General features: G+C 46.3%; 1 protein-coding gene across 4 annotated transcripts in view; it reads left to right on the top strand.

Moving 5' to 3' along the window:
- The window catches only part of HTT (huntingtin), a 2905635-nt gene that overhangs the window by 2566515 nt on the left and 322951 nt on the right, over window positions 1-16169 (top strand). For all 4 annotated transcript variants that reach the window (XM_069632055.1, XM_069632053.1, XM_069632052.1 and 1 more), the window contains 2 exons: window positions 1793-1875; window positions 5880-6010. In XM_069632055.1, coding sequence (XP_069488156.1) covers window positions 1793-1875; window positions 5880-6010 — 214 coding nt within the window. The remainder of the gene's footprint in view (window positions 1-1792; window positions 1876-5879; window positions 6011-16169) is intronic.

Below are 16169 nucleotides of genomic sequence, written 5' to 3'. Positions count from 1 at the left end.
AGGTTCCTGCAGCTGAAAAGCATGGGGGGATGCTTTCTCGTTCCTGTGGGAGGTACTCTTCCTCTATGCCTTTCCTCCGTTCCCACTTCTGCTATGAGTAATCTACACACTCAGACAGTGTCAATGCAGGATGATACTGGTCGACCTGGCGTGGCCCTGAGCAGATATGGTACCCGGACCTGTTGTGTCTATCGAGGACCCCATCCATGAAGCTGCCTCTACTTCCCGATCTCGCCAGAGAAGTAGGAGAAAATCTACACCACAACCCAGCGTTGCTGAACATCAGGGCCCAGCTCCTGCAGCTCTAGATTTTGGTTTATTCTTTGAAAAAGGAATGCAAGGACATCCTGGGAAAGCCAGAGCCTCTTCCATGTTAAAGTGCTACAGCCATAAATAGAAGCCGTTCCCTGTATGGTGCCGACACAAAGGATCACTCCCCTGCATGTCACTGCCCTGCAGCTCCTGCCATACCTGCTTTCCTTGACCAAGGCCGGACTGGCTCACGCCTCTATCAAGGTGCACTTACAGGGAGGAGTCCCGGGTCGGCCAAGCAGTGCTATGCAACCTATTCACTTGAGGTGAGTCTGTTTCAGGGGTGAGTGCCATATTGCTTCTGTTGAGCCTTGCCACCTACTGTGGTTGTGTATATGTACTGCTGTTTTATCGTTATTCATGAGCATGTGAATCCATGCCAGACCCCATGCTGGAGATGGTTCAAGTTACTTACCTGTAACTCTTGTTCTCCAGCATGGGTCTGGCATGGATTCACATGCAAACCCTCCCTCCTTCCCCTATGTGGCTCTTCTTGGTTCATGCTGGCACTTAAAGTGCTTACCAAATCTGACAATGGCCACCAGGGATGGAGCTTAGGGAGAGGACTGTCATTGGATGTGGGCAGTATGACCCAGAGGACAGTGATTGGTCAAGAGGAGAAATACAGTTTTAAAGCTGAAGTGAAACTGTTTTCTTTACCAAGGATTCCCAGCCTGACGGCTGGGAATATTCATGAGCATGTGTATCCATGCCAGACCCATGCTGGAGAACAAGAGTTACAGTAAGTAACTTAAACCTTCCTGGGAGGAGTGCATCCCTTCTAAGTAGACTTTCAAGGTTGCTCTTTTCTTCATGTCAGCATGAGGGAAGAGGGAAGAGAATGTTTGGTACTGCAAGACAGATATGTTTTTGAACATTTAGGTTTGAAAGAATAAATCTAGAAATTAGAAAAGTGGGAAAAATGAGATGCTCATTGCTTCCCCTTAAAGGGGTTCCATGTGTTTATATCCCCGCAAAAATATTGGCATACTTTTTGCAGCGATATTGAGCCATGGACCTTGCGGGGGACACCCCCGCACTATTTTTAAATGTGCGGGGGACACCCCCGCAACCTCTGCTCCCACAAATTAACCCCCACAAAAATATCGCCTATGGCGAGACAAACGACCATATGTACGGCAATAGTTTTGGTGGGGATAATATGTAGGGATACCCTTAAAGGGAAATATAGAGGGCAAGAGAAACGTATTCTTTAAGAAAAGATCATTGATAGAGATGTCCTGGGTTTCATTCTTGCCAGGTCTCATCTTCACTCAAACCTATCCTCCAGGTGAATGGAGAAGAACAGAAGCTGGGGCTTTCAATAAGACGCAACCTCCACCCAGCCCTTCCACCAAAATGTGATATCCACTAGAAAAAAGATTTGCACTTAAATGTGCTTTTGGTAGTGGTAATGACGGAGCTGCAAAGTGGCACTAGTTGTTTCAATGTTTGACCTCTCTTTATCTTTGTATTTTAGGTGCTTTGATAAGTCATGAAAAACTCCTGCTGCAGATCAACACTGAAAGAGAAATGGGAAACATGAGCTACAAACTAGGACAGGTTTGTTTACATGAATACCTGTACTCAGTGTTGAGATGAATATAGGGCAGAGTATGAGTTTGTTCTAATGACTACATTACTTCAACAGATTCCTAATTTGTTAAATATCCTCCAGCTATAGCCTTCCCAGAAAATGGTCTCACAGCCACTAAGTGGCGCCACACCAACTCTGCCACAGTGTCACTAACACCCCTTATGTTGGAAGTGATGTCCTCTGTGTGTGTGCATATATACGTAGCTGGGCGCACAATCTTACCACAATTACTTTTTCTGCAGCACAGAAATGTAGTTGAGAACAGTCTGTGCATTTAGGTTTGGCTGAGATTTGGCAAGGGCTGCTTGGAGACAATATTCCTGTATATTGTGTGCTTTCAGATTAGTTTAGAGATTAGCAGAGTTTGGTTTGCAGTTTTCTTCTCAGCAAGCATTCATCCAATCTGGGATTTACCTGACATAACAGCATCAGGCAAACCTAAATTGGATGAATATTCCTGTCATTCCATTTATCTTGTCTCCAGTTCAATCCCCTCCTTCACGTCCCGTGATCCCTGCATGTCCCTGCTTTCAAGCATAATTTGAAAAATACACACATTTAATTAAATTGGCGTTGGTGCCCCATTCGTGAGCTGGGTGGGGATCTGCTGGCTTCTGCTGACTGGTTCCTAGGTAACTAACTTCAGATCCCTGTCTCACCTGAGTGTTATTACTTCCACCGTTAGGCCTGTGCCAGCATTACTGCATTCTGCTTCCGGACAGGTAAGAACACTGATCAGTGCATGGAAGCGTATCAATTTGTGTGATCTAGCACCTTGAAGTGTCTCTTGTGCTGGATGGAATTATCAATAAAAGATCTCATACCAAATAACGGGACAGAATCAAAGAATATGGCAAAGTAATAAAGCAGGGTACACTGACAAACAGCCGATGACGTTTTCACATACTCACGCAAACTTGATTACACATGGGTCTTCTACCCCAATATGCATCATTTATGACATCAGTCTACGTGGCAAACCATAAAACCTACTGGTGGGAGGGATTAGTTAAGGAAATGTGTCTACATATAGAAGGTGTACGGGTTAGTACTTCATTGGCGCCTCTTATCTGTAAGACACACGTCAAACGTCCTCTAAATACGTATAATACTGATTATAGCGGGCAGAATGGCAGTGGATTGCTCATCGCAACATTGTATAGCAGGTTGCCCCATAGACCCACTATTTGGTTGGCACCCTACCCAACCTTGGACTTTTGGCTTGCTTGCAGCACATTTGGAAATCGAAACCCAGGTGCTTGAGTCACGTCAGATTACTCCCCACTTTCCCAGTTAGGCCATCATCTCTCATCAGTTTGACCATAGGCCAAAGTTTCCCATCTGTAGTTGACCTTGCCGTTGCTCTCTGTTCTAGGAAATTTGAGGTAGTGTGAGCACATCATTTATCTTCAACTGCAGCTTAAAGAATAGCCCTTGTTTTTATCTTGTGCATCACGTGTGAAGAACCTACAGATTTGTCCATTTCAACCTCCTGTTTACTGCTATTTGATTCAATTCTCATTGCTTCCTTGGCCTCTAGAGACTTGCTCACTCCATCTTGTATGAGCCTTATTTACTGTTAATTGTGTAATACTTGGCTCTCGCATATGTTTTCTTCTTCGTTAATCTAAAAGAAATGTGTCTCACGCTCATAACATTATCTGTCTGCCTCCCTTTGTACTCTGCAGTTATTTCTCTAAATAGCATCCTTGCTCCTAGGCCAACATAGAATCTTCTTCGTTTGCACACAAAGCCATTTTCCAGCATCTTCTGACTCTTCACCCCTGATCTGTTTCTGAGGTAATTAGAATGGATCTTCACACAAGCCGGCGTCCATTTTCCAATCATGGCCGTCCTTGCTACGTTATATATTCCTCTATAGCAAGTTTCTATTTGTCTTTTGTGCCTTGCGTTGCTAGTTATCTACACTTATTGATCCACAAGTTACTTCATCTTCTCTTTGCATATATGATTACTTTATCATTTCGGAAATGTTTCTCGTGTCGCTTCAGTTAAATTATCATTCGTACGTATTTTCATATTGTTTCAACATATTCTCATATATCTTCTTCATGACATCACTCTGCTCCTTATCAGATGCCACTCAGTGTTCCATAATATCCATTGGTCCGTACAGACAGACATCCACTCTCTCAACGTGTTGGTACATTCAGTATGGTTGTCAGAGTGCATAACGTCTCTCATACACTCGATGCAGTATAGGGACAGCACAGGGGACTACCACATGCAGCTCTTCAGCTATTCCAGTATAACAGCGGTGAAGGGGCTGGAGTTAAGGTGTATGTGTCTACCTGCTCTTCTACATTCTCCTCTCTGCTCTAGTCCTTGACCACATTCCTCTCTTCATTCTCCTTTTCATTCTCATTTATCATCTCTTCATATTATCGTTTCTTTGAGATCCAAATCTTTGTATCCCCAGGTGACCTGCAGTCTTTATATGTTCATCCACACTCCAGGTCATGTTGCAACAAGCTCCTGATGGTGGACAGAATATCAACTGTCGCACATATTTTTTATGATCCATAGGGTAATAGAACTTTTTTGCTGGAGGTGCAAGCGTACTTTGCTTTATATTCTCATGAATACTTTCTACATTTTGCATGTGCTCACCAACTCTGGCATCTATGTCAATCATGATCGTCATCCCAGCTTGCTTGGCTGTCTTCCTACATTGTCCCAATATAATCCTTATAAGACAAAATCCTAGCAGTACAAAAACTAGTACTACTCAAAGTAATTTGAAGGCATCCGCCAGCCAAGTTGGAATCCATGAGAAAAGAGACGAAAACCAGCCATCATCCTCAGGATTATGAACTTCATTCTTCATCTTCGTGTGCAGGGTAGACAACATCGTTATTGCTTCTGTCAGGGTCCCATTATCTTCATCATGGGCAGACATAAATGTGCAACAGGGTCACCGAGTCATCCCACCCGCCATGCCTTTTGACTAGTTCTAGACTTGACTCACAATTCCATCTTTTTGATCAGTACCCAAGGCAATTATTCAGGCAAGCAGCATGCACGCTTGTATAACGTCCATGTTTTGAGCTCAAATGGCTGCACTTCCACTTGCTCCTGCTCAATTGCTCCCACCTGCCTTTCATGACTCTAAATTTCGAATAATAAACAAATACCTGACATTTGCTTGCTCACTCAGCTGCGCCATGGTTGCCAGCCTTACGCTTTGCCACCATGGGAAAAGAAAAGAAGCACATTTTTGACTGCCCTATCCTTTTTCTAGGGCAGCCTTGATTGTTAGAACTCATTTCGTTGAATTGAATTGATATTTAATTTATATCGCGCTCGTACACAAGTGTTTCATCGAAGATGATTTTTTTGTGGGTGAACCCAGATCTTGTGTGGCAGTGATAATTACCAAAAGAACGCATCCAGTGGAGTGATCCTGCCAGTAATCACATTGCCAAGCAAGCAATAATCTTCCTCGCTTGGCAGGAGCCCTCAACTTTGGCAGCGAGTCATTCCTGATAGGGTTGGTACACCGGCCTGGTCTACAGTCAACACCTAAATACCCCTTAGTGCTTTTTCATTACGCTCTTCAAGAGAAGGGCTGCTTAAAAGAGCACTTTTTCAAAATTTCCAAAAAGCCAGTAAACCTATGTCTAGACAAGTCATAAAGTTATGCAACTCTCTCTTTACCCATCATATTAATTAAACTTAATTTGGTTTCTGTAAAAAGTAGACAATGGGGATGTTTCCCCACACCCCAAGTGTTGAAGCTGACATTATATTGTGTTAATGAGACCTTGAAATCTTTATGAACAAATGGGACTCCAATAAACCACTTAATATTCCTGGGTAGCTCTCCTCCTATTACACTTAATCACCTCTGTGTATATAAAGAAAGTCATGCTTTCTCATTGCTTTTGGTATCTGGGAATCAGGCCTTGTATAAATATCACTTTTTAACTGGCTCTTCCTACTGTTTTAGGTCTCTATTCACTCTGTTTGGTTGGGAAATCGTATTACTCCATTGAGGGAAGAAGAATGGGATGAAGAAGATGAAGAGGAGAATGACGCTCCTCCCCCTGCTTCACCGCCAACATCTCCAGTCAACTCTAGGTATGCCTGTTAGACAGTCACATTTCTTTAGGTTATAACTCTGTTTATTGGCATTTTCACGAATAAGTAATAACACCAAACAATATAAACTTGCACATTGTAGAAACCCCCCTAACTGACCCCCAGCCCCTGCGCCCCGGCCATTTCCCTCCCCAGTGGAAGTCCGTACTTTGAGCAGTCAATGACCGACCTTTCCTCGGGGTCTCTATCATCCTCCTTACCCCATTTCCTCCTCCCACTTCCTGCATATCTTCAGGTCCCGGCATTCCTCTATTCCAATATGTTATTTCTCCATGCTACGACAATGCTCCATGCCTATTTTCCAGTTCTCTATCTTAGGCATGTCTCTGGATCCCCACTTGACGGCCAACCCTTTTAACCACCATTGTTGCTATTGCTGCTGTCTTTCCCATATATCCCCATCATAGTCTCTGCTGGCATGCTAAAGCAACATTTTGGGATCCGTAGGGACGGCTCTGCTCATTATTGAAGACATCTTGCCAACGACTTTATCCCACAGGTCTGAGACCAAGCGGCATCCCCAGAGCAGATGGTAGAAGATGCCCTCAGTTCACTCACACTTAAGGCACTTGTCTGTCTCAGCTCTGCCCATCTTATACAGCATATCCCTCGAGCAGTACACTCTATGCAATATCTTGTACTGTATCAGCTTCATCCGTGAGGCTATGTTAATGGACACCATTGCCTCCACCCAGACCTCGCTTTCTATGGTGCCAATATCTCTTTCCCATTTATCCTTCAGCTGCATCAGAGGGGATGCATTGAAGTTGTTAATGGCTTGGTATAGTTTATATGTTCCTTTCTTTTGCAGTGCTTCAGTAAAAAGATTAACTTCTAAAGGACTTTGCTCCGGGAGGTCGAGGTTTCCCCCAAACTGGGCTGTCCTTGTGTGTGCTAACCATACGTACATATATACTTCACCTGGAGCCAAACCATTTTTGTCCTGTATACCCTGGAAGGGCAATTAGGGCGTCCTGCTGGAGCACGTCCCCAACCCTATTAATTCCTGCCATGATCCAGCGTGGTTGATTCCCCAGTTTACAAATTTCCTTGAGTGTAAGGTTGTCCCCCAGAGGTTGCCATCTAGTGATTTTCTCCTGCCAGCCCATTGCCCTCATGGTATCTTCCCTCCTTTGTACTAGTCGTTGCCCTGCAGGGGGAAGACGCTTTCAACCCAGGCTCCCATAGAGTTCTTGCATTGGGTCGGCACCTTGCTTGGAGTCTAATTCAAGTTTCAAATCAAAATAGATTTCTCTCCCCAAACAGCCATTCGTTTGCCACTTTTAGATGGGCTGCCCATAGTACTTCCTAACATCGGGCAGACCGACCCTCTCCCCCTTCCCATATGGATCTTGTCAATGTGTTCATGGCTATGCGAGTGGTCTTGTTACCCCATATAACCTCCCTTATCAAGGCGTTAATCACGTCAAGCTTTTTTGGAATCTGCAGTAGGGTGCTTTGCTATATATATATATATATATATTTCTGAGGCTTGTGGAATCTGCTTAGATCACATGCTGTGCATAGGCCGACATCTAGTGGAAGCTGCGGAGTATTACAGTTTGTTTTTCGAAAGTTGAAAATGGGCGTCGACACAGGCGTGCCAGTAATACTATCCCTAGTGTGACGTCCACTGTACCCAAGATCCCTCACGCGTGTAGGATCCTCAGATTGTTTTTTTCCGCCATACTGGTCGGAAGCATCTTGCGGAGTTCCCTGGCCTTAGCCATACTTTTGCTGTTATTATAATTATAATTCTTATTCATTCCCTTCCCCACCCCAACGTCGACCCTCAACCTCGACGACGGCTGGAGAAGTCATCGACCGTCGACTGCTGCACGACGGATCTGGGCCTCGGAAGGCCGCTGGCCTCGGCCCGGGCCTAGTAGGCCGCTGGCCTCGGCCCTTACAAGTAGGGAGAGTGGGGGGTGGTACATACTCTTCACTCTTGATATATAGTTACATTTTATATATTCCTACACTTAGCAGCCCGCTGCCTTAAGGTGCGTATGGAGGGTACCCCTTTTCAATTCTGCCCCAAGTGCAATCGCAAATACCCTTGGGTCGACAGGCACGCCACGTGCAATCTCTGCTTGCCGAGGGATCACCCCGAAGCGAACTGCAGAGCGTGTAGTAGGTTTAAACCTAAGACACTTAAGGACCGTTCGACAAAGCGTTGGGCCCACCACGCCAGGCAGGAGGCCATGGCAGCGGAGGGCGCCTTCAGCGATGGCAGCGACGCCGTACTTTCGGACGGCGAGGGCATTATGGCGTCGAAAGACAGCCGGCGAGCGCAGGTCCCCGACCTCGGAAGGTCGTCCGGCAGGGCGGCTATGGGGAAGACCCCCGGCGACGCAAGCGCTACACACCTAACACACACTAAACACACTAAGACCAACCGGACCTCGACGAAGTCGACTTCCCGGAAAGAGGCACAAAAAGAACGGTCCGACTCGGTGTCCTCTGGGCGCTCTCGATCGAGATCACCTCACGACGCAAGGCAATCATCCACTCTTGCCAAGAGTGCCTCGCTACACACATTAACGGAAGTTCGATCGTCGGGAGACGAAGACGACTTCCACCCCCAGGCCGCGCTCCAAGATACCGAGACCGCGGTTAACACCAGTGAGGCCCCACGCCCGAAGCACACAGATACCTCTCCAGACCCTCGGCGCCAGGCGTCGAAAGTCTCTGGGGCCTCCAAGGGACAGGGAAAACACTTTTCCACGCACGGGGAGGGGGGGAAACAGCGGAAAGCACAGCCTTCCACCCCTGTAAAGCCATCCTCTCACCCTAGGGAGACAAGTAAACACAAGTCTACCCTTGAAAAGTCCCATAAATCATCACCTGCTAAAGTAATACCCTGTTCCAGGGAATGGTCCAGTGAAGACATAGACAGGGTTATGTCTAGGATGTCTTCCTTGGCTGATTTTTATGATAAGAACCCAGAACACTTTCTTTCATATAACCCTCAAGGGGCCACACCCTCAGGCTCCTCCGATCCTATCCCGCTAAGTAAAAAGCCCCGGGTCGAAAGACCTGAACCCTTCGAGGTTCAGCCTTACTCCACTCCATATTCTACTCCACTCCCCAGTTACCAGGGACAAGTTTTCCCTGAAGAGGACCAGGAGTTTGAAATTATGGAAGAACAAACCGGGACAGATTACTATGCAGAGGATGAGGACCTGGAGGAGGGAGAAGATGAGCAGGAAATTTACAGAGTAGATTCCCCAGTACAAAGCGAAGCCCCAGTTACTGACTCTCCAGTTGATAACCAGCCCCTCCTCAACGAGGTTCTCGCTCGAGCAGCGGAACACTTCCACATCGACACCCACGGTGTACAGGAGGAAAGGGACTTCGCGGAGGAGTTTGTAGGAGAGAGAAGACCGGTCGCTCAGACCATCCCTATCCTCAAATCCATCCAACGAAGAATAGATCCTTCCCTGGTGAATCCTAACCTCACCAGAGCTGTCAACCCCAGAATTGAAAAGATTTTCCGGGCAGCCCAGTCTGACCCTCTGTATATAAGGGGACATCTTAAACCAGATTCCCTAGTGGTGACCAACACTAGAAAAAGGGCTGGCACGCCCTTATCTTCATCAGAAGCCCCTCCCGATAAGGAGAGCAAAAAACTTTACGGGTTTGGCAGAAAGGTAGCCTCAACGTCCGCCTACCAAGCAAGGATTGCGAATTCCACCACCCTGTTGGCTAGTTACAATTGCCATCAATGGGAAGAAGTCGCGGCGCTCATTGCCTCTGCTCCAGAACCGTTAAAGGGCCAGCTGGCTCGGATCTCAGCAGAGGGGAGAGCCGTGTCTGGTTGCATTTTAAAAGCAACTTTCGACGCCGCTGACAACGCAGGGAGATTGATAGCAGAAGGTACTGTTATCAAGAGACATGCGTGGTTACGGCAGTCGGGATTCAAGACAGAAACCCAGGCTTCTTTAATAGACAAGCCAGTGGAACCCGACCTATTGTTTGGGAAAGCGGTCGAAGACGCACTTAAAAATGCCAAAGATGAATATGAGACTCTCAAATCCCTTGGCCAGCTTACCAACAAACCCCCTAACCAGAGGGGGAACAATAATTTTCGTCGCCCACGCGGCCAAAATTCACAAAGAGGCAACTATGCCCAGGGACAGGGTACACAATGGAATAACAACCAGCAGTCTACCCAAAGTTACGGCAGGGGTAACAAGAGAGGTCATGGAAGAGGCAGAGGCAGCCCCAACAAGGGAGGTGGCACGCCTCCACCAAAACAGTGACGCTCAGTTCAGGGTCCCTTGCCACGCAACCCCAGTAGGGGGACGCATTTCCACCTTCACCCAGGCTTGGGAAGGGATCACCTCAGACAGATGGGTGCTGTCAACAGTATCCGCAGGATATTGTATAGAACTACTGCAGCGTCCCCGGAATCATCCTCCACGACAAAGAGTGCACTCCCTAGAGCATCAAAAGATCCTTCTCGAGGAGATCGCCATTCTGCTAGAAAAGGACGCGATAGAACTCGTCCCAGGACACCAGGTAAACAAGGGTATCTATTCAACTTACTTCCTTGTGCCAAAGAAAGATTTGACAATGCGCCCAGTATTGGACTTACGGCCTGCCAACAAGTATGTCAAGCCCCAAAAATTCCGTATGACCACGCTACAAGAGGTAATCCCCCTCCTAAAAAAGGGGGATTACATGGCAACCTTGGATATGAAAGATGCTTATTTTCATATTTCCATGCTCCCAGCGCACAGAAAGTACTTGCGCTTCAAGGTGGACAGTCGCCACTACCAATTCAAGGTACTGCCCTTCGGGATAGCTTCAGCACCAAGGGTATTCACCAAGGTACTGGCGGTGGCGGCTGCACACCTACGCAGGGAAGCAATCCCGGTGTACCCTTATCTGGACGACTGGCTCATAACGGGGGAAACCCCAGGAATTTGCAGGTCAAACATTCAGAGGACTATCGACCTCCTCCACGAATTAGGCTTCTCCATCAACGAGAAAAAGTCAAGTCTGGTGCCAAGCACCTCAAAACAGTTTCTAGGAGCTATCCTAGATACTCAGAAAGGATTGACCTTCCCTTCGGAAGAGAGAATTCGGAATATACTTCTGCAAATTCCGCATTATCAGTCAGGTCAACAGATAACAGTACGCAAAGCTATGCGGTTACTGGGCATGATGGCGTCATGCATTTACCTGGTCCCCCACGCGCGTCTGCGCATGCGTCCCATGCAGGAATGGTTGGCGAAACAGTGGTCTCAGGCAAGTGGTCATTGGGACGATCTAGTGGTCGTTTCGCCAACACTCGTACAAAGCCTACACTGGTGGACAAGAGAGAATCTCGCAAAGGGGAAACCCTTCTACGATCCCGAAGTACAAGCCGTGGTGACTACAGATGCATGCCTGACTGGGTGGGGAGCTCACCATCTCCACCACACAGCTCAGGGTCTCTGGTCTCACTCAGTAGCCAAGAACCACATCAATATGCTAGAGCTTCTGGCAGTATTCCGAGCGCTAAGGGCGTTCGAGCCCCATCTACTGAACTTGTCGGTGCAGATCAGGACGGACAGCACGACAGCCATGTTCTATCTGAACAAGCAAGGGGGGACTTGTTCGCCAAATCTGTCCAAGCTTGCCCAGAAAATATGGATATGGGCACTCAGACGGAACATCTTCCTGTCATCGCAACATGTTCCAGGGGAGCTCAATTCCCTAGCGGATGCTCTAAGCAGAGACTCCCTCCCAGAAGAACACGAATGGGTCCTTCACAGAGACGTAGTAGAAGATCTCTTCTCTCAGTGGGGTTTCCCCACTATAGACCTATTCGCCACAAGCGAAAACAAACAATGCCCAGGATTTGCATCCAGGTTCCCCCAGCCGGACTCCCAAGGGAATGCCCTGTGGATGAACTGGTCGGGGATGTTTGCGTACGCTTTTCCACCAACTCCTCTCATCAGGAAGGTGGTGTACAAGATGAACAAGGAATCGATGACGCTCATCCTAGTTGCTCCCATGTGGGCGAGACAACCATGGTTTCCACACCTACACAGGATGGCGGTGTGCGAACCCATCAGACTCCCAGCCTGGTACAACCTACTGTCCCAGCAACAGGGTCAAACAGTGCATCAGGAACCCAACTCTATGAACCTAGCAGCATGGCTCCTGAAGTCATAGAGTTTGGACATCTCAAATTACCACAGAGGTGTATGGACATTCTAAAGGAGTCCAGGAAACCAAATACAAGGCACTGTTACTTTGATAAGTGGAAAAGATTCGTTATCTGGTGCCAGAATAAACAAATCAACCCGGTTGATTGCACTCCTTCCAACGTTGTGACATACATGCTCCACCTGCTGGATGCAGGGTTGGTTTTTAACTCGCTGAAAGTACACCTGGCAGCCCTCTCGGCTTACACCACATCCCATAACAGGGTCTCGTGGTGGAAAGTACCAGTGGTTAAAGCCTTCATGGAAGGAGTAAAGAGACTTCACCCTCCTATTTCGAACCCACCGCCAGGATGGGACCTCAACGTGGTGTTAGCTAAGCTCATGGGACCCCCATTCGAACCCATGCATAAAAGTAGTCTCAAACACCTGACTTATAAAACGGCCTTCTTAGTAGCCATTACCTCCATAAGAAGGGTCAGTGAAATTCAGGCTCTGTCAGTGCAGGATCCTTTCTTTACTATCCACAAGGACAAACTGGTTTTACGCACACACCCTAGGTTCTCTCCTAAATTCATATCCAAGTTCCATGTAAACCAGTCCATCGAGCTTCCGACTTTCTTCCAGAACCCGCAAAGCTCGGCTGAGGTGAAACTACACACCCTAGATGTGCGTAGGGCGGTCCTATACTATGTAAATAAAACCAGACCGCTAAGGAAAACAGATCAACTGTTTGTCTCCGTAGCTACAGGCAGAGAGGGGGATCGCGTCTCTAAGGGCGCTATCTCGAAGTGGATTATCAACTGTATACAGCTGTGTTACTCTCTTTCTGAAAAGACTCTGCCTTTTACGCCAAGGGCCCACTCTACTAGAGGCATTGGTGCCACTCTGGCTTTCATTGCAAATGTTCCCCTCGACACCATTTGCAAAGCGGCTACTTGGAGCTCTATTCACACTTTTACTCAGCATTACTGCATTGACACTCATTCCAAGACAGATACACAAGTGGGACAAGCGGTTCTAAGACACCTGTTTGCTCATGACCCTTCTCACATCCCACCTCCTTCTTCTGGTACTGCTCGCTAATCTATGCACAGCATGTGATCTAAGCAGATTCCACAAGCCTCAGAAGGGATACATTACTCACCGTAATCGTATTTCTGATGCTTGTATCTGCTTAGATTCACATGCGACCCACCCTTCCTCCCCTCCGAGAGAAGGCGCATGATTGCTTGTAGTCTTACCTTTCTGTCTATCTGCTTGGATTATCTGTACTCACGCTACTCCTCATGCTTCCTCATGTCAGAAAAAATACAATCTGAGGATCCTACACGCGTGAGGGATCTTGGGTACAGTGGACGTCACACTAGGGATAGTATTACTGGCACGCCTGTGTCGACGCCCATTTTCGACTTTCGAAAAACAAACTGTAATACTCCGCAGCTTCCACTAGATGTCGGCCTATGCACAGCATGTGAATCTAAGCAGATACAAGCATCAGAAATACGATTACGGTGAGTAATGTATCCTATATATATATATATATATATATATATATATATATATATATATATATATATATAGTAACCGGGGGAGTACCAGCATTTTGAGCAGGTTGACCCTCCCTAACAACGTTACTGGCAGTGTAACCCAGTGGTTGGCATCATCCTGTTATCTAGACACACATTTCTAACTGTACTATGCAGCATGGAGCTTTTCACAATAAACTCTGTTGTTAGAGCTAGAATTATTAACCGTTAATGAAATATCACTTGCTGAAAACAAAGCTTGTGGTGGTTGAGAGACCTCAGATTCAATCCTTTAAATTATCTTTGATTTGGCAACACTTAGAACCTTGAAACTGTTTGAAATCATTCCACTTATTGAGAAGAAAAGTGGTCTTAAAAAGAATCATTCTAATTATAATGATGCAGCGTTTTCCTATTTCTTTGTGGCGCATCTGTAAAAACATCAAAAGAATAGGTTAGGTTTATTATACATTACATTGTAGTGTTCTGTGTGACAAAGCTCAGTTCAGTATGTGTCTGCAGATCCACCATTCTTCGAGCAAACTGCAATAGTAAACAACCATTAATTTTTCCAGCATTGGATCTTTCATGGATTCACATGTTGTGAAGTTTCCCCCTCGTCAGGCTGGGAATCCCTGGTTACTTTGATTTAGTACTTTTCCTATGAAAAAACGTTGACAACTTGAGTGTCCTATCAACGTCGTCGTGGGTGCTTTTGGTCCTCACCAATAGAACATCAATTGTATAGTTTTTGTTTGTTTATTATTTGTAGCGCAAACATACCCTAAGGTAACAGGGCGCAGAAGTTACATGAATTTGCAAAGCTTAGTTACAACAACAAAAAATATATACATACACACAGTAATAGTAATAGCAGGATTATATACATATATACAGAAAACACATGTGGGTACAATATGTACAGATGGCAAGAATATGAGAGACTTAACACTTGGATGTGTTTGACGGCCTACGTTTCCAACCATAAAACAACCTTATATCAGAGGTTTTGATAAGGCAGGTCCATTCTGAGAGTTGGAGGTAGGGAGTTCCACAGTTTGGCTGCTTTCACTGGGAAGCTGTTGCCACCTATAGTGGTGCGTTTAAAGTTGGGGACAGAAAGGCAGTCTTTATAGGCTGTTCTTGTAGGTCTCCGGGAGGTCTGTCTATGAAATATATCAATCAAATAAATCGGAGCAGCGTTATTGAGGGATTTGTGAGTAAGTGATGCCATTTTTAGGAGAATTGTGTCTTTGATAGAGAGCCAATTATTCTGTTGGCTGTGTACTGAGATATGATCTCTTCTGGAGATGCCCAATGCCGCTGTAAGAGCGTTATTCTGAAGAGTTTGTAGTTTGCTAGTGTTGGCTTTGGAGGACCCAAGATAGAGAGCGTTACAGTAGTCCAGGCGGGACAGTATGAGGGCTCTAGCGAGGGTCAGGTAACTAGTGTCGGACAAAAAGGGTTTGGCTGCACGGATCAGTTTACACGTGTAAGCCGTGGAGGAGGCTAGGGAGTTCACCTGTCTGCTGAAAGAGAAGTTAGAATCCAGATAAAAGCCCAGCGTTTTAACCTCTTGTCCTACTTTGATGCTATTGCCATCAATCGTGAAAGAAGAATAGGCAGGGCCTAGTTTCTTTAAGCTGGCGGTAGTACCCAGGATGATAAGTTCAGTTTTATCATCATTCAGGCATAGTACATGTGTGGCCATCCATGCCTGGATGAAGATGTACACTCTATTCACCAAGACCAAATCCTTCCCATAATCCCCGGAAAGCAGACAGAGGATCTGGGTATCATCTGCGTAGTTGGTGTAGGTGATACCGAGATCATCCACATCATCGAAAAGGAGCTTGGTAAATATATTGTACAGTGTGGGGGAGACACAAGAGCCTTGTGGCACACCACAGGCGATAGGTATGGGGTCTGCTGCAGCTGTAGGTAGGTGAAAAGACCCTCATTATTCTGCCGTTAAGGAATGATCTAATCCATGTGATAGCCTCGACAGAGAAGTGAGCTGATGTGTTTATGTGGGTGCTTAGGACAGAGTGGTCGACCAGGTCGAATGCTGCAGAAAGGTCAAGGAGGAAGAGTAGGGTGGTTTTGCCATTGTCTCTGAGCTTATCAATCTGTGTTGTAAGGTCAATAAGAGCAGTCCCAGTCCCGTGTTGAGGACGGAAGCCTGATTGTCTTGCTCCTAATAGGTGCTGTTCTTCCAAGTACTTCTGTATTTGTACGTAGGCGACCTTATCCAGAATTTTTAGAAGGAATGGTACAGTCGTTATAGGTCTATAGTTTGTAGGCGTGGCTGGGTCAAGTGTAGTTTTTTTTAGTAGTGGAAGTACACAAGATTGTTTTAAATTGGTAGGGATAGAACCGGTGGAGAAGGAAGCGTTGATTAACAGTCTTTCCAGCTAGTGGGATTCCTCAAGTTTTTCTCTTGAAGAAGAA

The sequence above is a fragment of the Ambystoma mexicanum genome, chromosome 6q (genome assembly GCF_040938575.1).
Source record: "Ambystoma mexicanum isolate Mex_15411 chromosome 6q, UKY_AmexF1_1, whole genome shotgun sequence".
Lineage (NCBI taxonomy): Eukaryota > Metazoa > Chordata > Amphibia > Caudata > Ambystomatidae > Ambystoma > Ambystoma mexicanum.
Note: the sequence above shows the minus strand (reverse complement) of the source record. Positions and strands in the feature narration are given on the sequence as shown.